The 23070-nt window shown below is 40.3% G+C and overlaps 5 protein-coding genes across 5 annotated transcripts; 3 read left to right on the top strand and 2 right to left on the bottom strand.

The window, feature by feature from the left end:
• The first annotated feature begins 1102 nt into the window (after positions 1-1102).
• On the top strand, positions 1103-7191 carry LOC125206999 (ABC transporter B family member 19-like). The gene is made up of 8 exons (XM_089061911.1): positions 1103-2131; positions 2433-2487; positions 2585-2760; positions 2843-3007; positions 3204-3499; positions 3621-3937; positions 4484-6597; positions 6669-7191. The coding sequence occupies exons 1-8, from the start codon at positions 1103-1105 to the stop codon at positions 7014-7016; spliced, it is 4500 nt and encodes a 1499-aa protein (XP_088918037.1). The 3' UTR covers positions 7017-7191.
• A 1130-nt stretch (positions 7192-8321) lies between these two features.
• LOC125204576 (DNA N(6)-methyladenine demethylase ALKBH1C-like) lies at positions 8322-11456 on the bottom strand. Its single transcript, XM_048103262.2, has 4 exons — positions 11161-11456; positions 10054-10704; positions 9278-9622; positions 8322-9117 (listed from the first exon to the last, which is right to left on the bottom strand). The coding sequence occupies exons 1-4, from the start codon at positions 11287-11289 to the stop codon at positions 8842-8844; spliced, it is 1401 nt and encodes a 466-aa protein (XP_047959219.2). The 5' UTR covers positions 11290-11456; the 3' UTR covers positions 8322-8841.
• Positions 11457-12480: 1024 nt separating this feature from the next.
• On the top strand, positions 12481-15303 carry LOC125208194 (25.3 kDa vesicle transport protein SEC22-1). The gene is made up of 6 exons (XM_048107778.2): positions 12481-12683; positions 13267-13475; positions 13866-14026; positions 14118-14264; positions 14462-14538; positions 14939-15303. Exons 2-6 carry the CDS (start codon positions 13288-13290, stop codon positions 15020-15022), a joined length of 657 nt encoding a protein of 218 aa, XP_047963735.1. The 5' UTR covers positions 12481-12683; positions 13267-13287; the 3' UTR covers positions 15023-15303.
• On the bottom strand, positions 14897-18501 carry LOC125206998 (3-oxoacyl-[acyl-carrier-protein] synthase II, chloroplastic-like). The gene is made up of 13 exons (XM_048106207.2): positions 18192-18501; positions 17693-17880; positions 17411-17614; positions 17066-17176; positions 16845-16940; positions 16714-16759; positions 16558-16637; positions 16382-16450; positions 16208-16292; positions 15951-16105; positions 15798-15878; positions 15648-15707; positions 14897-15564 (listed from the first exon to the last, which is right to left on the bottom strand). The coding sequence occupies exons 1-13, from the start codon at positions 18499-18501 to the stop codon at positions 15442-15444; spliced, it is 1608 nt and encodes a 535-aa protein (XP_047962164.2). The 3' UTR covers positions 14897-15441.
• Positions 18502-20506: 2005 nt separating this feature from the next.
• On the top strand, positions 20507-23060 carry LOC125208223 (zinc finger CCCH domain-containing protein 62-like). The gene is made up of 9 exons (XM_048107802.2): positions 20507-20748; positions 20871-20944; positions 21258-21372; positions 21451-21512; positions 21593-21644; positions 21732-21843; positions 21965-22063; positions 22149-22267; positions 22370-23060. Exons 1-9 carry the CDS (start codon positions 20603-20605, stop codon positions 22920-22922), a joined length of 1332 nt encoding a protein of 443 aa, XP_047963759.2. The 5' UTR covers positions 20507-20602; the 3' UTR covers positions 22923-23060.
• Positions 23061-23070: the final 10 nt, after the last annotated feature.

Below are 23070 nucleotides of genomic sequence, written 5' to 3'. Positions count from 1 at the left end.
ATGAACATAGTGACTCCGTCGATATTTTCACATCCATCTTTAAAAAATAGTCTTAATTATTAACACTAAAGAATTTAATTCAAAATTAATGAAATAAGAAAACTAAGTCTATTTTTCACTAACAAAGTCATACTACCTTTGTCCCCCAAAATTTGATACATATTACCATTTCGGTCCGTTCCTGAAAATTTGATACACTTCACTTTTACTATTTTGGGTAGTGGACCCCATATTCCACTAACTCATTGCTTAGCCGGCACGAGATTTTAGGAGTTATTGGTTAAAGTGTTTAATTGTAGAGAGAGAAGATGGATGTAAGTATTAAAGTAGAGAGATAAAGAAAGATGGATATTTTAATAGGAGTGAGAAAAAGTGGTTGAGTGTATTAATTGGAGAGAGAAAGTTACCAAAAAAGGAAATATGTCATCTTAGTTGGGACAAACTAAAAAGGAAAACGTGTCATCTTAAGCGGGACGGAGGGAGTACTTTAAAAGTAGGACCCATATCCCACCAACTTTTTCAACTCACTTTCCATTACATTTTTTAAAACCCGTGCCGGGTCAAAGTGTATTGAATTTTGGGGGACGGAGGTAGTATATGAGATCCAATTCAATAATATTTTTTACTTTGTGCTTTTTTTTAATGTCGAGATCGTCCCAAGAAGACTCCATTGACCACCATAATACAAACAACCAAAATAGGGAGTACTTTTAAACTACAAAAATCACTAAAATCGAGCCGGCGTCAATAGTCAAATATATCAACAAAAAAAATAGTACAAAGCCGGCTTGTCACAACTACTATGTAAATTAAATTTCAATCCAATTTACTATTGTCTTATTAATCCAACACATTGTTACAACAAATAATCGAAGCATCGGTTTCTAACTAAATTAAACAAGAACCTAAAAAAACATTTAGCTAAATCCAATGCATTGCTGCAGGTGTCTCAAAACTGCAGCTAGCATCTGAATTCTCCAAGGAAAAAAAAAAGTGACGATTTCCCCAATTTTGCTAAATTGGGAATATACTTGATTCATCAATATATCTTCTTAACTCATCAATCAAACAAAAAAGAAAAGCATAGGTTCCGTCGAAGATCATGGCCGATCACTCGCTCGAGGCCGAGAATTCCCCGGCCTTCCGCCGCGGGAGGCGGAGGCACACTACCCCGGTGAGGTCCGAGTACGTCTCCACCTCCTCATTCTCGACCTCGAGCTCCTACGTCTTCCCCCACCTAGGGGGGGCCGGGAGGGCGACCCCGGCCTCCCCCTTTGCCACGGACGGCGACCGGTCGTGGCAGGGGGAGCTCTCGTGGCAGTTCGAGCCCTCGGGCTGGCACGAGAATCGGGGCCTCGGCGCTGCTGCGTTCGGGCCCTGGGCCACGAGCCCGTCTGCTACTCCGCGCAGCAGGATCTTCAGAAGATCGGCTAACGACTACTTTATGTCGCGTACTTATGGCGGGATCCCGAGTCGTGACTTCTCGGGATCCGGATATGATCTTACGCCGCAGGCCCGGCCGCAGAGGCTGGAGCTGCATAGTTACGTTGGGCCGGCCCAGGCCGGCCCAATGGTGACAATTAATGAAGGGAGTGGGAGAAGTTTAGTGGATGAGACCGCGAGCCTTGACCAGTTGCCTGGCGACATGGACCGCCAGATGCGCCTGATCAAGACGTACCGCGACCTCAACCACAAACGCGAACACGAACAGGACCAGCGATGGCTCTCTGTTTCCCATGCTTACATGGACAGGAATGATCATGATCATGACCATGATCATCGCGGTCATGAACATGGTCATGATCATCATAAAGTTGGGAGAGGTGACTTGGAAGGCGGCGGGGGCCACTCCATGCCGGTTGTCGTTGATTATCACGACGAGGGTGAGGGTGATGATGAGGATGAGGACGAAGAGGAAGAGGATGAGGCTGTGGCGCGGAGATCGGTTGGGCTGTTTGGTTTGTTTAGGTATGCGATGGTGCTAGATTTTGTGTTGATATTGTTTGGAAGCTTGGGAGCTTTCATCAATGGAGGATCTTTGCCTTTTTATTCTTTGCTTTTTGGGAAATTTGTGAACAAGCTTGCCCTTGGAGGATCTGATAAGGACAAGATGATGGACGAAGTGGACACTGTATGTATCTTCTTTATCTGTTAACGTTGCCTATAAATACACGAACTTTCGATTTTCGAAAAATTTGGCATGAGAGTAAATTGCATTTCCTAATACCTTTGGATTTTATTCCAAAAATTTGAGTTATTGACCAATTAAATGTATACTCATGAAAATTTCCAAAATAGTAAAATTTCTATGAGAAAATTAGAGTTGGTTAAAAGTTAAAATTTAGCTACAGTTTGTATTGCAGTCAACGGTCCTAACAGTTACTGTTTATTACTTTGAATAAGTAACTATGATTATGTTGATAATTTTTCAGATATGTCTATATATGACTGGACTTGCAGCCATTGTTATGGTGGGAGCTTACTTAGGTAGGTCATCGCACGGGAGTAAAACTAGTTTTTTTTTTTTTAAATACTAACATTAACACATTTTTGTGTGATTGAAAATGCTCTTGATCCATGGTAGAGATCGCGTGCTGGAGGCTGGTTGGCGAGAGGTCAGCCCACCGGATCAGAACCGAGTATCTGAGAGCCGTCCTAAGGCAGAACGTGGCGTTTTTCGACACAGAGATAACCACCAGCGACATAATGCACGGGATCTCGAGTGATGTTGCACAAATTCAAGAAGTCATGTCCGAAAAGGTTGCCTCATTCAAATAGTGATGGAATCTGTTGTTGTGTATAATTAATAAGCCAAATAATCGTGTTTGTATTTGTGTTGCAGATGGCGCATTTTGTGCATCACGTTTTTACCTTCTTTTGTGGATATGCCGTTGGATTCAAGAGCTCGTGGAAGGTGTCTCTAGCCGTTTTCGCAGTGACGCCGTTAACTATGTTTTGTGGCATCGCGTATAAGGCCATCTACGGCGGCTTAACGGCCAAAGAAGAGGTACGCAAAATGACATCAAACCAAATTTTATAAAATGACTTAAAGTTGGTTAATAATGACCTTCCGTGTTTTTGGTTAATTATTGACAATTAGATCACATGATCCTAGCGCCAAGACTTAGCTGCATTTCTGAATTTAGATACATTCTTGTTTGGATTATCTCCCCTTGAATAACTCCTTATTTTACGTGCAAAAGGGTTCGTACAGAAAGGCCGGGAGCATAGCGGAACAAGCCATAAGCTCAATCAGAACTGTGATCTCCTTCGCAGCAGAGGAAATTTTGGCGGGAAAATACAGCGAGCTTCTCGAGAGGTCGGTGCCTCTCGGGGCGAAGCTCGGGTTCGCGAAGGGGGCCGGGATGGGGGTGATTTATCTCGTCACGTATGCCACTTGGGCTCTTGCCTTTTGGTACGGCTCCATTTTAGTTGTAAATGGCGATCTCTCCGGTGGCTCCGCCATTGCCTGCTTTTTCGGTGTCAACGTCGGCGGAAGGTATTGAATTTTCCCGCCCTTTTCGGGTTTAATTTGATCTTAAAATAGATGCAAAATACATAAGGATTATATACTTAAAATTACATTGAATTGTTGAATAATTAATTTTTTTTTATTGCAGAGGCCTAGCATTGGCCTTATCTTACTTTGCGCAGTTCTCGCAAGGAACCGTGGCCGCGAGCAGAGTGTTCGAAGTGATAGAGAGAGTTCCCGAGATCGATCCTTACAGCTCCGAGGGGAGGAAGCCCTCGAGCATGCGCGGCAGAATCGAGTTCAGAGGAGTCTCCTTCGCTTATCCGTCGCGCCCCACCGTCCCGATTCTTCAAGCTCTGGATCTCGTCATCCCGCCTTCGAAGACTCTGGCACTCGTCGGAGCAAGTGGTGGCGGGAAATCGACCGTTTTTGCTCTTATAGAGAGGTTCTATGATCCAACACAAGGTGAGTTTTTGACGTACCATTTTGCTCATGAACTAATGAGAAATTCAAACCGAACCGAACCGAACCGAATTAACTGAGTTGAGTTTTAAGTAAAATAGCCAAAAACTTAAACTATTTTTTATTGAGTTATAATCAATGTCGAACTAATTTTAATGACCGAACTTCTGAACCTGTCATGGTTAGCTTGTTTTAGGTCATATTAAGACATTGTTAGTTGGTTTTAGGTCATGATATATAAATCTGGATTTGAAAAATACGGATGTCATATTAAGATCATTTTAAGTCATGCTTACTATCATGACATAAAACCGACTAAGCACGACCTACATGTTCTCCAAATATTCGGTCTTTAAGACTGGATTTATGAATAATGAGACTTATTTTTTATTTTAACTAAAATAACCCGAAATTCGGTTCGGTTATTTTAGTTAAAATGGTCATCTTTATTAGAAAATTCGATTTTTCGATTTTCCGATTGAATTTGGATAAGTTAAAAAGAATGCAGATAAAATTGATTCACAATCTAACGAATAAAACTAAGTGCAGGATTTATCAACATCGACGGCTACGATTTGAGGACTCTGCAGGTGAAGTGGCTGAGGAATCAGATAGGCATGGTGGGCCAAGAGCCGGTTCTCTTCGCAACCACAATCCTCGAAAATGTGATGATCGGAAAGGAGAACGCAACCAAGAAAGAGGCCGTCGCCGCCTGCGTCGCCGCCAACGCCCACTCCTTCATCTCCGGCCTGCCCCAGGGCTACGACACCGAGGTCGGGGACCGCGGGACGCAGCTCTCGGGCGGGCAGAAGCAGCGCATAGCGCTGGCCCGCGCCATGATCAAGGATCCGCGGATCCTGCTCCTGGACGAGGCGACGAGCGCGCTGGACGCGGAGTCGGAGGCGGTGGTCCAGAAGGCCATCGACAAGATCTCGGGCGGGAGGACCACCGTGATCATCGCTCACAGGCTGGCCACGGTCAGGAACGCCCACACGATCGTGGTGATTGACCGTGGCACGGCTGTGGAGAGCGGTGATCACGGGGGGCTGATGGAGAAGGGAGGCGCGTATTTTGATCTCGTCAAGCTGGCGTCCCACGGGGTGTCCCAGGCGGGACACCCCGTGGCGCAGCGGGCCGGGGAGGCTAAGGGTGTGGATGTGGCGGAGGCGGGGAGGCCGGTTTGGGGTGGAGAGATGAGCAATGTGGAGAAATCTATGAATGTGGAGATGGGAAATGAAGAGAGGGAGGATAGTTATAGGTTAGGGGAGGTTTGGAGTTTGCAAAGGCCAGAAGGAGGTGTGTTGATTCTTGGTTTGGTTTTAGGTATGTTTGCAGGGGCAATTTTGTCAATTTTCCCATTTATTTTGGGTGAGGCTCTTAGGGTTTACTTTGATGATTTGGATGATTTGAAAGAGGAGATTAATAGGCTATGTTTGGTGTTGCTTGGTTTGGGATTTGGGTGCATCTTGACCATGATTGGGCAGCAGGGGTTCTGCGGCTGGGCCGGGACGAGGCTGACTAGGCGCGTCCGGGACTCGTTGTTCCGGGCGATGCTGAGGCAGGAGCCCGGCTGGTTCGACGCACCCGAGAATTCCGGTGGGATTCTTGTGTCAAAGCTGTCTATTGATTGTGTTAGCTTCAGATCAGTTCTTGGTGATAGGATCTCTGTTTTGTTGATGGGCCTGAGCTCGGCCGGGGTCGGGCTAGGGATCTCGGCCCGTCTGGAGTGGCGGCTAGCGCTCATGGCGCTGGCCGTCACTCCCCTGACGCTCGGGGCGAGCTACTTGAATCTGATCGTCAACATCGGGCCGAGGTTGGATAACGCGGCCTACGAGAAGGCCAGCACTATTGCCGCGGGGGCCGTGTCGAGTATAAGGACCGTGGCGACGTTCGGGACCCAGGAGACCGTCGTCCGGTCCTTTGACCGGGCCCTGGGGGAGCCCAGACGGACCTCTGTCAGGCGGTCCCAGATCATGGGGTCCGTCCTGGGGTTCTCCCAGGGCGCGATGTACGGTGCGTACACGCTAATTCTGTATTTCGGCGCGTTTCTTGTGAAGAAGGGGTACACCAACTTTGGGGTTGTGTACAAGATTTTCTTGATTCTCGTGCTCAGCTCGTTCTCGGTCGGGCAGCTGGCCGGGCTGGCGCCCGACACTTCTATGGCCGTGACGGCCATACCGGCCATTTTTAGGATCCTGCGCCGCAAGCCCTGCATTAGCAGCGAGGGCAGGCGGGGCAGGAGGCTCGAGGGCGCAAAATCAGTGGACCTCGAGCTCAAGAAAGTGACGTTCGCGTACCCAACGAGGCCGAATGTGGCCGTGTTGAACAATTTCAGCCTCAAGATTAGGGCAGGGAAGATGGTGGCGTTGGTGGGAGGGAGTGGATCAGGGAAATCAACGGTTGTGTGGCTAATACAGAGATTTTATGATCCTAAAAGAGGGAGAGTTTTGATGGGAGGTTTTGATTTGAGGGAGTTTGATCTCAACTGGTTGAGAAGGCAGGTGGCTCTGGTCGGCCAAGAGCCATCCCTCTTTGCCGGGAGCATCCGCGAGAACATCGCGTTCGGGGATCCAAACGCATCATGGTCGGAGATCGAGGAGGCGGCGAAGGAGGCCTACATTCACAAGTTCATATGTAGTCTGCCTCAAGGATATGAAACTGAGGTAACAAAATAAAAATCAAATCTTCTTAGTTAACAGATTTTGTATCTTATGTTGTGTTTTTGTAATTGTAGGTTGGGCAGAGTGGTGTGCAGCTATCGGGCGGGCAGAAGCAGCGGATCGCGATAGCGCGAGCCGTGCTAAAGAAGGCGAGGGTGCTGCTGCTGGACGAGGCTAGCAGCGCACTGGACTTAGAATCGGAGAGGCACATCCAGAATGCGCTAAAGAAGGCCTCAAGGCGAGCCACAACCGTCGTGGTGGCCCACCGCCTCTCCACGATCAGGGAGGCGGACTTCATAGCCGTCATACGCGACGGCTCCGTGGCCGAATATGGCGACCACGAAACCCTGCTGGCTGCCAACCTGGATGGCATCTATGCCAACTTGGTTAGAGCAGAGACAGAAGCCATGGCATTTGCTTGACATGTCAAAAATGTGCATTAGAATGTTAAGAAAAATAGAAAAAAACAGCATGTTTTTCATTCCATTTTTGGCTTAAACTAGGTTGATTGCTCTAATTGTTCGAAAATTCATTGAGCACATTTCAAATGCCATTATTTAATTTGTAGGTGAAAAAATAAAGTAAGAAAGATTACCTCTTTTTCTTCTAACATTCTAACTTCATCAGAATGAGGGAAGAAGATGGAGGGACAGGGCACACGCCGGATTTTCAAAGAAAACATGAGGTGAAAATCGGGCATGTGCCCTGCTTCTCCACCTTCATTCGGCCACATTCTATGTACTGCTGCACATTTGGATTCACCCATGAAGAAATTTTTATAGTCATCAAAGCTAGTATGTCTTAACACAATTTTTGACAAATGTAACATGATAGTACATAACTATACATATATGCTTTTATATACCACACATTCCACCAAGATCACCAGAAAAATATATTTTTTGGTTGGGTGGAGTTTGCTTGAAAATGTGAGATCTAATTTATTTTATTTATTCTTTTTATTTTTGGTAAAGTAGATTATGTCTTCAAAATAGTGGGTATTGGAGTTTGGCTGCCAAAAAGAGAAGTAAAAATGATGATAGAAAATGAAATTTACCAACAAAAGCTCACAGGCTGGCCACCCACCAACCATTGGCTTCATATTCATCCAACTAATGGAGAACTAAATCAAAAGTGCAAAAAAAGTTGTTTAAATTGGCTTATCAAATTAGATCTATATTCACCATTTTAATCAAAGCAAAGAGTTGATTTTTAATGACTAATTGTAAGTGTAGATAAGATATCTCGACCAAGAAGGTGTTGTACATATTCCGATATTCTTACTGTTTCAGTCATGAAATCACCGGGGTGGGATCCTCTGCTGTGCTATTTAGCACAACAGCCCATGTTGTTCCTAATACAGCATTAAAATAATGTATAAATACTTAATTTATTTTATGTTATTTACTTGAATTTTTTATTATCATGTGTGCAGCAGTAGGAGCTGATGTGCTGAATAGCACAGCAGAGGATCCCCGTCCGAAATCATCACTCCATCAAAAGATGTTAGAAGGATTTTGGGTCTATGGGCTTGGTAGGATTTTTTAGAGTTGGTAAAACAATGAGCTTGAGCCCCATTAGTAATTTTAAGTTTTACTAATAACCTCTTTATTCTTAGGTATATATTGAGATTCTTGATGTCTGATTTTTGCATTTTACTGATGTTTTGCCTTAGAACGACGCCAATTTAATTTTATTCAATTGTGACTAAAAATGGACGAAAGATATCTCTGATGCAATATGATAGTCTGGGTTTTAATTAATAATTCATAAAACAAAAACTGTTGATAATTTAAGATGATACTACTAAGTACTTCTTAATTTAATTATGTACAAGCAAGCAAAAAGGCAAAGGCAAATAACACACTTCAAACACTCTAAACAGACTAAAAAATCCCACACTCTTCTCATCACTCTTTCTTTCACTTGCGATATCACAGGACAGGCTTCTTCTCAAGAACTGAATAGCAATGTCACTCTAGCAGGCATTTGTCACTTTGTATTAACGCATCAATAGCGACCGTGAAGACGTACCCGTTAATCCCGAAAGCACGAGTTGATGTTGTTTGTGGCGTCCTGCTTTTAGAGAAGGTGATTGAATCGACACACACAAATCTTGCAGGAATTTATTCCTTCTCGTTCAGTGCATCTGATATGGTCTTGCTCAACGTCCCAGAGTTGTGTCACCTTAAAGTCAAAATGCCAGCCAACTCGCGCGTGCGTGTTTGATCCTTCTGAATGTACACATCAGTACTCTCTGAATGTGAGATTCAAACGACCGGGTTTTAGAAGCGTTTCATCCATAAGATATCTCGGAGCAGTGTCTGCTAAAATGTTACTAACTCCATGGAAAATGTGCCTAGATTTGCCACCAAAAACCAACACATCCCCTGATTCCAGTTCAACTTTATCTGCCTTGTTGACATCCCTCTCGTCCCCAAACAGAAATTCAGCTGTGTCCCCAAGAGAGAAAGAAACTACTGGAAGTCCATCCAGTAAACTTTTCGAACTTTCATCTTTGTCCTACATGTAACAGGAACAAAATCAGTACTTCAAACAAGGGGCAAAATCAGTAGTAGCACCTTAACTACGACCCAGCAGAGTTCGATAGACAGAATAATTTAAATTCATTTAAGAAAAATTTCACCATCAGGAATCAGTAGGGAAAAATGAATGCACAAACCTGATGAAGACCAAGCTTGCCCGTCTTTGTGTAAAAATTGATGATGCATATGTTTGGAGTCATTGTTGGAAGAATATTTCTTGCTTTCAGCACCTTATTATCTGACTCTAAATACTGATGGCACTTCTCGATTGCTCCTTTGACCAACAACTGAAACTCATTGGGAATTGGGGGAGGTTTGGTTTGATCACCAGGCCTCAGATCACCATATTCACCTTTCTCAGGATCCCAATTTTTACCAAGGCACATCATCTTCAAATGTAACTTTGCCCCATCACGAAAACCAGGCTGGTAAAAGCCTCCAGGGCCCCTACCAAGATCTCGGCATGACTTGACCATTTTGACCTAAACACAGGTAAAAACCGAGTTATTCAAAGGACTAATGCTTCATAAATCCTCCATCATAATGTTTTTTAGCAGTCATTAACATATTCCTAAGATGAGTGCCTCCATTTTTCTAAATTTATCATTTTCTTATACATTCTGCAAGCCAGGGACAGAAAGGGCTGGCATGATGAGGTTGAATGAGCATGCTACACAATAACTGCCCTTCTTCTCTATTATGGCCAAATCATAAAGAAAGAATTGAACTAACTGCGTAGGCCCCAAAATTGCATGAAAGGTTTCAACTTTCAACCCTTTTCAATCTAATGAACTACATTGACAAAGCAAAGCTACCTTCATCCGATGTTCAATTATATGCTAGCAATTCAAAGTATATTACTGAAGTGATATAATGTAAATACTTCAATGATTGGATAAACATAATATGTCACCTGATCATCTAAAGATAAATAACCCTTCAGAAGAATCATGCCAGGCCTAAAAACCTTTATATTGTCTCCTTGCATTCGGAGTTCTTCTTTCCTCTTGGCTTTATTTATTTTGTGCAGAGGGGTTTTCAGCTTCACACCGCTACTCCTTCTCTCCTCACAGATATCAAAAGAAAATCCATCGTGCTGCGAAACAGAGCTACCAAATTTAGTTTCCCCACTAGCTCCCTCAGAAGTTGCCTTCTTCCCACTTTGAACCTCAGGAGAGAATTGACAACCTACTGTCTGAGGAAACGTGGAGATGTAGTGTGATGGACTGCAACTTTTTAAATTCCGATCCCATGATTTAACACTCATACTGCTCTCACTCAGCTTAGAGTCTGTTGGTAATGAAGGAAAGCTATTGTTGTAACATGGAACAATCGGTTCTGTTTTAGGAACACATTGCACTCCCTTGAAATTCACATCTTTAGGTGGCACGTTAGGAGATCCACGAGATTCAGAGCTAGACTCCCTTGGACATTCTGAAGACAACAACACATCACCAAACTTCTTCCTTACATCATCAACAGATGCTGTTTCTGTATTTCTCCTCACAATCTCGGCAGATCCACTACCGGAAGAAGCATCATCGAGATGACCTCCAGCTCCAGCCTGAAATCGCAAAGTAGAACAGTGACACGTCTATAGAAATTCCGAGCACCTCGAACCCGGCACTCTTCACAAGATAAAAAAACATAGGTAGGGAAAATAGATTCCTAACTATATCTTATAAAGGTCTGGCACATATAATTTGATATTTATCCACTTTAGTGTGTTAAAACATAGCAAGATCATATATTGTGATCATATTGTAACAAATGAGGTAGTCTTCACTCCAGCCGCACCTCCATCGCCACATAAACACAAAATCCAGAGGATGACTCATAATTTGATCAATTTCCGGACTCTAAACTCTAATTGACCTAAATTAACATTATGTATTTGCTCTATAAATATATATCATCCACGGAAAACCTACTAAATTGAACGCAAAAATCAATCAAAGCACTCGATGGCAACGGAGCCAGCAAAAAATGACATCGACATTCAACAATAAAGTGAAATTACCACGCCACGAGCCACCCATTGACCCGTCGGTTGCGGCGATCGCCCTCTGGCAGCAAAGTGCTGCCTACCACCGCCACCTCCGCCGCGATTTCCTCCGTCGCGGCGGTTGTTGCCTCTGCCACGGTTCATCTTGCGTGAGCTGATACGGCGGTTAAGGATCACAAAATTAGGTCTCGCAGCTGCACAAATTGGTTGGAGAAACGAATGATTTAGCGAAAAGTAGAACAAAGTGAAGAAGAGATTGAATATATAATCAGAATTTGGGGAATCTGAATAGGCTTTGGCATTGTTGAATGTTGAAAAGCTGAAGAGTTTATACTGAACAGTTTTTAGTGCGAAATTGGAGTGCTACAAAATTCGGAAAATTACAGTTTGATCCTTCTAATTTCTTTAATTACAATTTGGGTGTTGTAATTAGGGGTGTAAATTCGGGTACCCGTGGGTACCCAAACCCGAAATCTCAAAAATACCACACCTAATATCTGACCCGTATGTGAAATCGGGTATCCTAATACCCGATGCGGGTTCCCGAACCCAACTAATCGGGTACCCATAAACCCGGAATTATTATATTTGAAATTTATTCTTTTATATAAATTAAATTGTGTTGAGAATATAAATTATTAAAATAACACAATACTTATACTATTTATTGACTATAATTTTACTCCTACATTATACTATAAAATAGACATTAGACAAATAGACACTACTTAATTTTAAAACAAATTTTTTTTTTAGTATAAATTGAAACCTAAAAGAGATTAATTTTTTAAGATATTAACTGAACATGTAAATAAAATGGAGAAATCTTAACTAATTAACTATATATTTTCAAAAAATAACAAGTAATAAATAATGCAACATGAACTGAACACAAATGTAAAGAAGTATTAAAGTCGAGATAATAGAACAATGAAATGTCAAAGCAACCAAACATATTATCTAAATAATGTCAAAGCAACCAAACATAATCCAAATAGTAAACTAAGAACTTTATAACCCAAAATATTTATCACAAATACATAATTAATCGGGTTTAATTGGGTATCAGTCGGGTACCCTAATACGGGTTTCAGATACCCTAAACCCAAAGAATCCTAACATTAACTACCCGAACCCATAATTTCGGGTTTCAAGCTGGGTCGGGAATACCCGAAACCCACGGATTAAATTTTCAGGCCTAGTTGTAATTAATCTACTTTTAATTTAATATATTTCACGGGTTTATACCGATATTTGAGAAAATTGATTTTGGGAATATTGTCAAAACAAAATTAAATGCATATTCCTGAAATTGATAACAGCAAAAAAAAAAAAAAAAAAGTTAACGCCCTCACAAATTTAGTCAAAATTAGGACAACATCTCATTACCCTCAAATTTCTGAGATTGCAATCGCGATATTTCCTTCAGATCGTTCGAATTTTGAGCGGAGGATCTATTTGCGGGGCACAATTCTGTATATTGTAGATCGGGGATTCGCGAAAAGCACACGGAAGGAGCTCACAGACGCATGTCAAAGGTAGCTGATTCAGCTCATTTGCGTTTTTGAATTCGATTTTACATTCTGATTTTTAGGTTTCGTGCTGTTGATTTGTTTCGGAAATTGGCTGAATTCGTGTGTGGATGTTCGGGATGGTATTTCATTTGTTTTGTGGTAGTGTAATTGTTGTTAAATTGGTAGAGCAGTTGATTAGGGCTTGGAGATCAGGATCGATGATGGTGAAAGTGAAAGGGAAAATCGGTGATTGCAGGATTTTTTTGCTTTTTTTATGCGATTTTCATGAAATTTTTGCCTGCGTTTCATTTCAGTTGTTCATTTCCATGTAAATGTGTTGAAGGTTAATTTTCTAGTGTTTTCCTGTGTTCAATTTGGGACATTTTGTTGAAGTGCGTGAATTCTATCCATTATCGGTGTATAAGTACACGGATTGGAATCGAAGAAAACGAAGTAGATGACTGGAATTCGGGATGTAGTCTTCTTAGAAATAGCTAAAAAGTGTAACTCCATTTGTTACTTCTATAGGGAAATTAGTTTTACTCTTTCTACAAGCTGATTTAATTGTTAGTATTCATTGATTTTGATAGACATCTTGATCTTGCAGGTGTGAGCTCAGGAAATAAAAATGGTGAAGTTGACTATGATTGCTCGTGTTACTGATGGCCTTCCGTTGGCAGAGGGATTGGATGATGGGCGTGATGTGTCCGATGCAGACTTTTATAAACAACAAGTGAAGTCTTTGTTCAAAAATCTGTCGAGGGGTCATAATGAGGCGTCAAGGATGTCTGTCGAAACAGGGCCTTATATATTTCAGTATCCTTTGGATGCTTTTTAATAATTATGATTTTTTGTTGCTTGTTTGCATGCATTGTGTTTAAGCTGGTGGCTACTTTTACTGTACTGACTCACCAAAATGTTGTATCGGAGATGCATGTGTATAGATTTGCTGACATCTACCTGTCTTCCTTGTGGCTATTTTTACATTAGTAGTTTGCATGTAACGTCACAGTTTTACTTTCTTGGTTATGTTTCCCTCTGTGTGATGTTAACTGTTGAATTATAATAGCTGCACAACATAATTTAGGTATTAGATAAGTAGTATATTAAATATTAGCAGGCAACGTGATTTTAAAATGTTACTATTATTAGTGTTATTGCTTTCTTATCTTCGCTGTAAAGTTAAGCCTTAATGTGGCTGCTTAGTTATATTATTGAAGGCCGTGTATGCTACTTGACAATGTGCGACCGTGCTTATCCTAAGAAGCTTGCCTTTCAATATCTCGAAGATCTCAAGAATGAATTTGAGCGTACATATGGGAATCAGATCGAAACTGCTGCAAGACCCTATGCTTTTATCAAATTCGGTGAGTCATTTCATTATCTTTCTCTTAATATCATTCTTCTTATTTCAATTACTTCATGTTTTTAATCGAGATCTTGTCTTGTATTCGCTAGACACATTTATACAGAAGACAAAAAAATTGTACCAGGACACAAGAACTCAACGGAACATTTCAAAGTTGAATGATGAACTCTATGAAGTTCACCAGATAATGACCCGCAATGTACAAGAAGTTCTTGGTGTTGGTGAAAAGTTGGACCGTAAGTGGCTCCTTGTCAAACTTAGTATTCAGTCCCGAGTTAATTTGTATTTGATGAGCATTGTGTTTCACTACCATTAACTAGAAGGACACTTGTGTCACGAAGAATATGCTTATTTCCTTGTTTGAATTTTGTAGACTTTTACTTATATTCATGAATCCTTGTCGTGTGCATATCTAATGATCTATATTTTGCAGAGGTCAGCCAGATGTCCAGTCGCTTAACATCAGAATCCCGCATTTATGCAGAGAAGGCAAAAGATTTGAACCGTCAGGTATGACTGATTACAGCTTTCACTTATGCACACTAGTAAGTAGTAACAGGGTGTTTTTCTATTTCTGAGAAAAGTAATTTTAGATAACTCCTTCAAAAATATCACATACAACATCACCCTCTTAAATTTTACTAAACCCCTTTTACTGTTGAAAATTGCTGATTTCAGCACCAACTTTTGAGGTCTTAATGTGAGAAAACCATGTTTGTATGTTCATAAATATAAATAAGAAACATGTGTTTCACCAGCAAGGTTTGATCCACAAAACAGACTTCAGAGGCGTGAAGGATCGCGCATGCAAAACTGATCAGTTGTTTATAGAAAGATGAATCTGTTGAGTGTTGTTATTGAACTATCATACTCTATTAACGTATTTATCCGTCATTGAACTATCATGTAGGCTCTGATTCGGAAATGGGCCCCCGTTGCTGTTGTTCTAGGAGTTGTGTTTCTCGTCTTCTATATCAAGAGCAAGCTTTATTGATCATTCCCCCATTTGCTGTTTGATGAGCTGCTCCGATCTTGCTAACGTGGTATTGCAGTTTCTTGGCTCATTCTATCATTTTATCTTTTGAAACCACTAGAAAAGGGATCTGCTTCCAATTTTTTGGCGGATTTTGGAAACTAAGCATGTCGGAAAATATAGAGATTTCGTACTATGAGACGAATTGATTCCAAGATGTCTGAGAAACATATAGCTTATGCTTGTTATCTTCCTCTGTGTTTCCCGTTTTATAGAAAAAAAACATGAGTATTCTAGTTTTATGCATTTATCTTTGATACCCGCCCGCACCTTACTCGAATCAGCCTCACACGCCAACTCGTATCTCATTGTGATATTATTCGAACAGATGTGGAACATTGCATTTTAATTATATGCCAATTGCTATATATACACAATGATCAGTCTCCGTAGTAAGGGGCAAACAAAATCGACGAGCTAGGCCCCCCAAATCCGAATGAGTTAGAGAGTGCTACTTTAACGTCGAGGCGTTCCTTCTCGTGGCCAACGAGAACACTTGAATCCTGAAACGTATTGAATGACATCATAAATGTGCACGTGATAGAAAAACCGAATAGGAAAACGAGCACGAACACGAAAATAGTACCAGGCCTCGGTTTGGATGCTCAAGGTTGATATTTGGATGGATCCATCCTGTCTCTATAGCCTACACCATGAAATCAAAATCAAATCTTCTAGCATGAAGATTCAAATTGACTAATTACTATTACAATTTACAAAATTTGATCAAGTTTACCTTGATAGTTGCTATAGCTTCGACAGCCCCAGCAGCCCCTAATAGGTGACCGATCATAGATTTTGTTGAGTTCATTCTTAGCTGAGGTAAAAATAAATTAAAAATCACAACATAAATCCAAACAAGAGATGAGATGAGATATAAAGTAATAACCTCAGAATTTTGTGCAAACAAATGTGTAATAGATTGGTATTCAGCTAAGTCGAATGCTTGTATCGATGCAGCATGAGCATTTATGTAGTTGATATCTTCTCTATCGACTCGTGATTCAGCCAACGCAGTCTCTATACAACGAGCACAACTTTCACCTGAATTCGCAATAAACAAACCCGAGAATCGTTCAATTTGGAACGTAAAGCGTATGAGTAGTAGTTGGAGGTGTTTGTGTAGCTAAGAACACGAACTTCTACCATGAGCGTGTGGGTCCGTTGTATAACATGGATCGAATGCAAAGCTTCCCCCTAGAAACTCGGCGTATATAGGCGCGCCTCTTTGCTACAATTGAGAGAAATAGAGGAAGTAACGTATTTGAAATAGAGTTTCTCGCGTGCTAGATTATTTGCTTTAGTAAAATCGAAGCTTACCTTTGCATGCTCCAATTCTTCGAGTAGTAGCACGCCCGCCCCCTCTCCGATGACCAATCCATCGCTTTGCTACTCCGTTATACATATCGTACATCGAATTTTAGCGTAAGTTAATTAATTTGAAATATTAGTAAAATTTTAATTGAATTTTTTAAATGTGACATAATTTAAAATACCATATCCCATGGACGAGAAGCTTTTGTTGGCTCATCATTCTTCCTTGAAAGTATTCCACAAGCAGAAAATCCTCCAATTCCTTTTTATTTAGATAACATTGATTAAATCATGTAACAATTGGAGATAAATTTGATCACAAATGAATCAAAACTAACCTATTGGAATTATTGCAGAATCAGAGCCACCACATAGCATAACATCCTGCACGTTTCCGCTCAGTCCGGATTTCAGACAAGCGTAAACGAGTAATGAAACACGAGATGTAACACGAAACACGGTCACTTACGGTTTCCCCTTGTATGATATGCTTTGCTGCATTTAGTATGCATATATTGCTCGTGGCGCATGCTGCAGAAATTGCGTAGGTCGGACCCATCCACCCCTGCAATGCAATTTACGCACAAAATTTCATCGTTCGCTATCTTGACCTTTCGACCTTTCGTGGTTTTATGAATTTTATCATGATTTTAATCCGTCTAAAAATCTTAAACCGCGAACGCAACTCACCAACTCCATTGCTAGAACGGCTGAGCCCATGTTCGTCGTAGCAAAAGGCACACAGAAAGGGTTCATCTTCTTATGCGACACGGTCAATGCTTCAACACTATCGCCAAAGACCTACCAAAAGTACACAAGGAACACAGTCAACGACATAAACCCGAAACCGCTACTAGAGCCATCAAATCAAGACACAACCCGATCTCGGGCTGCACCACGTTCTAAGGCCCAAAATGCCAACCCGGCCCGGCCCGACCCAATTGTCATATCATAGCGGGCCTCTAAAAAAGCCCATTTGACAGCTCTAGCAACAACTTAAGACAAGATCTCTCATCGATCGCGGAGCCAAATTACCTTCATGCCCCCGAGGGCGGAACCGATCAAAATGCCACATTTACCCTTGTCTAACTCCTTCATGACATCATCTGTAACTTTACCGTCTGTTAAAGCCTTCTTACCAGCAACAAGAAGGTAAAGCATGTATTTGTCTGCTCTCTTTGCAATCTTCTTTGAGATGAAACCATCTGCTGAGAAATTCTTGATCTCTCCTGCAATTCTCTGTTGATGAAAAGCATCAAACACCACTAAATTTTGAGGAAATTTTACAGTGAGGAAAAAGTGAAAAAAAAAATTTACTGTGGGAAACTGAGTAGTGTCAAATGACTCAATCTGGCTAACTCCACTGATGCCTTGAAGAAGATTGCCATAAAATTCATCCACATTGTGTCCAAGTGGTGACACGACGCCCAATCCCGTAACGACGACGCGTCTTTTCTTCGATTTTGGTTTCTTCGTCTCTGTAGACGCTACGGCTTTCTCCTCATCTGACGTGGAATTTAATTTAAAGTTAATGATCTGTCTTAACAGCTGAGTTGCACTTCGTCGTCGTGTTATAATATTAAATTTGTGCATACAACTTATATATATTTTGACTTTCAAAATATGTTAAAAAAAAAGTAAATATTCGATTCTGTCTCATCGTTTTAGCTTTTTTAACTAAAACATCTCGATCTTAGAACAATTGCAAGGAAAACCAATGTTTCAATTTTGAGACATTTTCCTATATGATATACTAAAACGATGTGACAAAATCGAATAATTACCAAAAACAACAACCTTTATAACACTTATTTACCTGAACCACGGGCTCGGCTCAATTGCTTTGGCCTCCGGTTCTTGGATCCAAGATCCGCAAATGCACGCACACCAAACAACGCGCGAGAACTGCAATACTCTTCGCAAGGCTCGATACGACAAAACTCCATCAAAGAGCTGAATCCACCATTTTTGCTACTAAGAGCCACCAAATTCCTCCTCCTCACCTTCTTTTGGCATTGAAAATAACTTGAATTTTTATCTAAATTCTTACTCTCACTTGATGAACTCAAGCATGTTGCCACTAACCATGTGCAAAGAGGAGAGACAAGAGATGATGCTACCACCATTTTTTTCAACTCTGTAAAAATATAGAAAAAATAAATGCTGAAATATATACTAAACATAACACATGATTCACAACAAATTTTTCATGTCACATAAAAAAATTGTAGTTCAATTTTTTGGTTAATTTGAGAGAAAAAGAGAAATTCACACCTCAACTTGAGCCTGCCTTTCTCTACTTGCTAAGAGACTCTTAAATGAGTGAAACTTATCGTGTGGTTTTCGTTTTGTGAAGTGAAAGACAAGTTTTGAAGTATTTTAATAGTCTTATGATCCAATAAGAGAAGTAATTTATTCTTAACCAAATTGTTTACAATTGTTTTGAAAGACATTACAAAGCATATTCTCACACATCTTGGAATATGAGAAGCCTTTCTTGTTGTATTCTCTAACTTCCCATCATTGAAAAGGTTGTGGAGAAGTATCAAAACCAGACTACTAATTAAATTAACATAGATATATACTTTGCCTAAAAGTTAGAAAGTTGAAATTCAAATAGTATTCAAATTCTTCTGATAGGCCAAAACGATGTCATTTCAAGGTAAAATACATAAAAATTTCAAATTGGATATGAAAAACTATGTTGACTTGTTGGTGACAAAAGTTCCTACAATTTTTCACCATATTCGAAGTTAGTAGTATTAAAAATGTGAAGCGGTTTTTAATAAGGATAAATAGCCATTTAAATCATTAAGTTTGGTCAAAATCTGGTCTTTCCCACAAAATTCGAAATCCGCTAATTAAATCATGAAGTTTCAATTTTTCTAGTTTATCCCACGAGTCGAATTTTAGGTGGAATCTAAAATAGATGAAGATTGAGATTTCGAAGTTTCAATCTTTGTTTCAGTCTGCTAATTAAATCATGAGTCAAAGTTTCAATCTTTATTTACGTGAATTGAGATATCAAGATGGGTTGAGATTTAAATCACGAAAAATATGCGTATATAATCCAAAGTGTGATCACAAGGAGCTTGATCTTGTTGGATTGAGATTTCAAGATGGATTTCAATGTAAAGATGCAAATATTCAACCTAGAATTCGACCCATGGGATAAATTAGAAAAATTGAAACTTTGTGATTTAATTAGCAGATTTTAAACTTTGTGGGACAAACTAGATTTTGACCAAACTTGTGATTTAAATAAGAGTAAAGGTCCAAATTGGTCCTAAACATATAGCCAGAATACCAATTTGGTCCAAAACATTCACTTTTTGAAAATCGGGTCCAAAACATTTGAAACCGTTAAAGAAGTAATCCTAAACATTTGACATCGTTGTCGAAGTGGTCCTTTTCCGTAAAAAACTAACGGTCAACGCCTAATTAATGGTTTTTTAACTTAATGAATATATTAATGCATAATTAATTAAACAAGATTAAACATAAAATTAATAAATTGCTAAAAAATTCCAAAATCGACTATTTCTCCCTCTTTTTCCTTCTCTTCCAGCAATGGACGGCGACAACAATGGTGGACGACGACGATTTTGATATCGGACAGCAGCAATGCGGAGAAACACACGATGACGACGATTTGTGGAAGAGCGAGCAGAGAGAGAAAGACGCGACGACGTTGAGCGCCGGAGAGAAGAATAGAGAGATTCCATTTAGGAAGAACGAAGGAGAGATGGAAGAGAAGGAAAAAGAGGGATAAATAGTAGATTTTGGAATTTCTTAGCATTTTATTAATTTTATATTTAATTGTGTTTAATTAATTATGCATTTGTATATTATTAAGTTTAAAAAATCATTAATTAGGCATTGACCATTAGTTTTTGACGGAAAAAGATCACTTTAACAACGATGTCAAATGTTTAGGACCACTTCAATAACGATTACAAATGTTTAGGACTCGATTTTCGAAAAGTGAATATTTTGAACCAAATTAGTATTCTGACTATATGTTTATAACCAATTTTGACATTTACTCTTTAAACAATTATTTACCCTTTTAATAATAATCTATTTCAAGAGGCCTCATTTACTTTTGCCAACGGTTACATTTTTTGAAAAATGGAAGAACACACAAATCAAAGAAATTAAGCAGCCAATTTAAACCTCCCAAAATCCCTAGCTTTTCAATCGGTCTCAAGGTTTCGATCTGAATCAATGGAATTTCCAGAGGAAGATTGCTACACCGAATCGGAATCTGGTTCACAATTTTCCGATGATTCGCTAAACGATCCGAATTTCGACATTGAGGAGACCCGATTGACGCTATCAAATCTCTCGCTAAAGCGAAAATCGAAGATCAAGTAATCGACTAGCTCTTTCTCGATATTGCGTTTAATCTCGTGTAAATTGGTTGTTTATTGAGATTCAGCTTCTATATTTTGCGTTTGTTTTGAAATTGGATTTTTTTGGTTGTTTGCATCAGTCGCGATGAAGAGGGAGATGAGCTTGATGAGAAGGATAAAAAGAGCTATGAAGTTATTAGGAAAATGATTGAAGGTTTGCTTTTGTATTCTGGCTCGATTGAGCAATTTCATGACTGTGTGTTTGTGTGTGTAATCATACATTTTCTCAGAATCAATAAGGGCGTGCTTGGTATGATGGAATGGAACGAGGGTGGAATGAAATGGAGGTTGGAATGGAATGAAGATAGGAATGAAATGTTAATTTCCTTGGATTTCCTTTGCATTTTCATCCATTCACTCGTTCATTCCATCACACCAAGCAAATGAATAGAATGGAAGTAGGAATCACATTCCATTCCATCGTACCAAGAAGCCCCTAAGGTGTTAATGTTATCCGATAATGGCAGGTGGTGAGGTTGAAAAATTGAAGGTGGATGAATGCAAGATTTATTTAAGGAATCATGGATTAAGGCTGAGTGGGAAGAAAGACATACTGATAGAGAGGATTAAGGAGCATGTGGAGTAATGTTCTACGCATTTTCGATTCGATTTTTGTGTTTTTAAGCCAGTGTCATTGATCTCCGTGGTTATGTTTTTCAGTATTGTCAATGGTGGTGGGGAGGCTAAGTATCCACAGTCTAGTTTTGTGTTTAACTGCAAAGGTGAGTTGTGTTATTGTTTGGGTTCGAGAGGCTGGTGTTTTTGATGTTCCGTGTCTGATTTGAACTTCGTATTCGAGCAGGTGATGCTTGCAAGGGAGACGTAGTCATCTTTGAACAGAATGTTTATGACGAGTAACTCTTTGTCTCTATTGAGTTTTATCGATTCTTTACATATTTGAATGGAGATAGTTACCATGGATCCACCTTGATGTTGTTCAGGTTCAGTATTGTGTCTCGTAGTTCCAAAGGGGGTGTCTGTGGAACGAGGATTGTTGCGGGGAGGATTTTGAAGGAGAGCTATGGTGCTGCCAAGCAGCAACACACGTTCACGGTGAACACATCATTCGTCTTTGATTTTGTTGTAGTTCTTGCAATGTATTAGTAGCACTCGGCTCTCTTTGTCTATCTCTCTCGCGTGGAGTATAAAATAGCGTTCTTCGTTGTTTGAGCAGATCGAAGTGCTGTGGAGTAAAGGAGAGAAACCACTGCCTCCACTTCATCCTCTGCTCATCAAAGGCAGGAATCTCTATAGGTTGAAAACAATGAGACAGGTGTGTTTTGTGTGTGTGTTTGTTTGTTTATAATTTTGCATATATCCACCATTCAAGTGTTAAAACTACCCTTATTGTAAATCAGAAATGGGAAGATGAGGGAGAGAGGCAGAGAATTTTGTTCGAAAAGCATGCTAGAGGTGGCGCTGCTCGTTCCAACAGGGAAGCGCGCATACAGCAGAAGGAAAAGCGACAAACGCAGAGGTGAGTAAACCTCTCTAGTTAAAGAAAACACAGATCCAATTTGAACATCATAGATTAGCTTCTACCCTAGTTAGTGATTATCGCTTCACTTGTATATATCAGGGCTGCAATAAACGAGCAAGGAAGACACGAATACAAGAGAAACAAGCCAGACCAACAGATCAACCGCCCTCAACAGCTGCAGCATGAAGCTCACTTTTATACTGCAACTCAGGAATTGAAGATTCCAACTCAGCCAGTAAAGCTGGATGCGAATCCTAATTATAGCCGAAGACAGCCTTTGATGGCTACCAACTGCAACTTTCAAAGAGCCCAAAAGACAGATCCGCGTCCCGGTATGGTTCCTATTTTGAAGAGCCCGACTCAAGAAGAACGACATCTGAAGTATCCAATTTACAGAAGTCCTGTAAGAGGGCATCCTCAGATCTTTCCTTCATATCCCAATCATCGCGATTTTCCAGTACAAAGGCATGCATTCAAGGAAAATATGGGATACTCACAGCAAAGTTTCGCTTACCATATACGGAATACAAATGCAGTAGGGATTCGACCAGTTTACCAGCAAAATCAACAGAAATGTCGTTACTTTGGTCAAGGAAGGTGTCACTTTGGGGATCGATGCAAGTTTTCGCATGAATTAGCTTCAAATAGATGAAAGGTAGAATCCAAGTTCACCTTTTTATCATCTGTGATTTGATTCTATCTTTTTGTTGAGTGGAAATTTAGTTTCCCATTGTGCAAGAACATGATTGGAATCCATTTGAATCAGATATAATGAATTTTCCTTCTTGAATGTGCAATGT

Source organism: Salvia hispanica, chromosome 6 (assembly GCF_029641045.1).
Source record: "Salvia hispanica isolate PSC_SH4W2 chromosome 6, Shi_PSC_v1, whole genome shotgun sequence".
Lineage (NCBI taxonomy): Eukaryota > Viridiplantae > Streptophyta > Magnoliopsida > Lamiales > Lamiaceae > Salvia > Salvia hispanica.
This window is presented reverse-complemented; position numbering and strand designations above follow the sequence as displayed.

What these genes read in the sequence shown, in the direction of transcription:
- LOC125206999 (XM_089061911.1), top strand. Translation starts at nt 1,103, where the DNA reads ATGGCCGATCACTCGCTCGAGGCCGAGAATTCCCCGGCCTTCCGCCGC. An exon ending in GCTTAACGGCCAAAGAAGAG is followed by an intron (nt 3,008 to 3,203) that starts GTACGCAAAATG and finishes TACGTGCAAAAG; the next exon opens with GGTTCGTACAGAAAGGCCGG. An exon ending in GTTCTATGATCCAACACAAG is followed by an intron (nt 3,938 to 4,483) that starts GTGAGTTTTTGA and finishes AACTAAGTGCAG; the next exon opens with GATTTATCAACATCGACGGC.
- LOC125204576 (XM_048103262.2), bottom strand. Translation starts at nt 11,289, where the DNA reads ATGAACCGTGGCAGAGGCAACAACCGCCGCGACGGAGGAAATCGCGGC. An exon ending in AATGGGTGGCTCGTGGCGTG is followed by an intron (nt 10,705 to 11,160) that starts GTAATTTCACTT and finishes TTGCGATTTCAG; the next exon opens with GCTGGAGCTGGAGGTCATCT. An exon ending in GCAAGCTTGGTCTTCATCAG is followed by an intron (nt 9,118 to 9,277) that starts GTTTGTGCATTC and finishes TGTTACATGTAG; the next exon opens with GACAAAGATGAAAGTTCGAA.
- LOC125208194 (XM_048107778.2), top strand. Translation starts at nt 13,288, where the DNA reads ATGGTGAAGTTGACTATGATTGCTCGTGTTACTGATGGCCTTCCGTTG. An exon ending in ACAGGGCCTTATATATTTCA is followed by an intron (nt 13,476 to 13,865) that starts GTATCCTTTGGA and finishes GTGGCTGCTTAG; the next exon opens with TTATATTATTGAAGGCCGTG. An exon ending in CAAAAGATTTGAACCGTCAG is followed by an intron (nt 14,539 to 14,938) that starts GTATGACTGATT and finishes ACTATCATGTAG; the next exon opens with GCTCTGATTCGGAAATGGGC.
- LOC125206998 (XM_048106207.2), bottom strand. Translation starts at nt 18,501, where the DNA reads ATGGTGGTAGCATCATCTCTTGTCTCTCCTCTTTGCACATGGTTAGTG. An exon ending in TTCTGCAATAATTCCAATAG is followed by an intron (nt 16,638 to 16,713) that starts GTTAGTTTTGAT and finishes CTAAATAAAAAG; the next exon opens with GAATTGGAGGATTTTCTGCT. An exon ending in TGTTTGCACAAAATTCTGAG is followed by an intron (nt 15,879 to 15,950) that starts GTTATTACTTTA and finishes TTTTTACCTCAG; the next exon opens with CTAAGAATGAACTCAACAAA.
- LOC125208223 (XM_048107802.2), top strand. Translation starts at nt 20,603, where the DNA reads ATGGAATTTCCAGAGGAAGATTGCTACACCGAATCGGAATCTGGTTCA. An exon ending in TTTTGTGTTTAACTGCAAAG is followed by an intron (nt 21,513 to 21,592) that starts GTGAGTTGTGTT and finishes GTATTCGAGCAG; the next exon opens with GTGATGCTTGCAAGGGAGAC. An exon ending in GAACAGAATGTTTATGACGA is followed by an intron (nt 21,645 to 21,731) that starts GTAACTCTTTGT and finishes GATGTTGTTCAG; the next exon opens with GTTCAGTATTGTGTCTCGTA.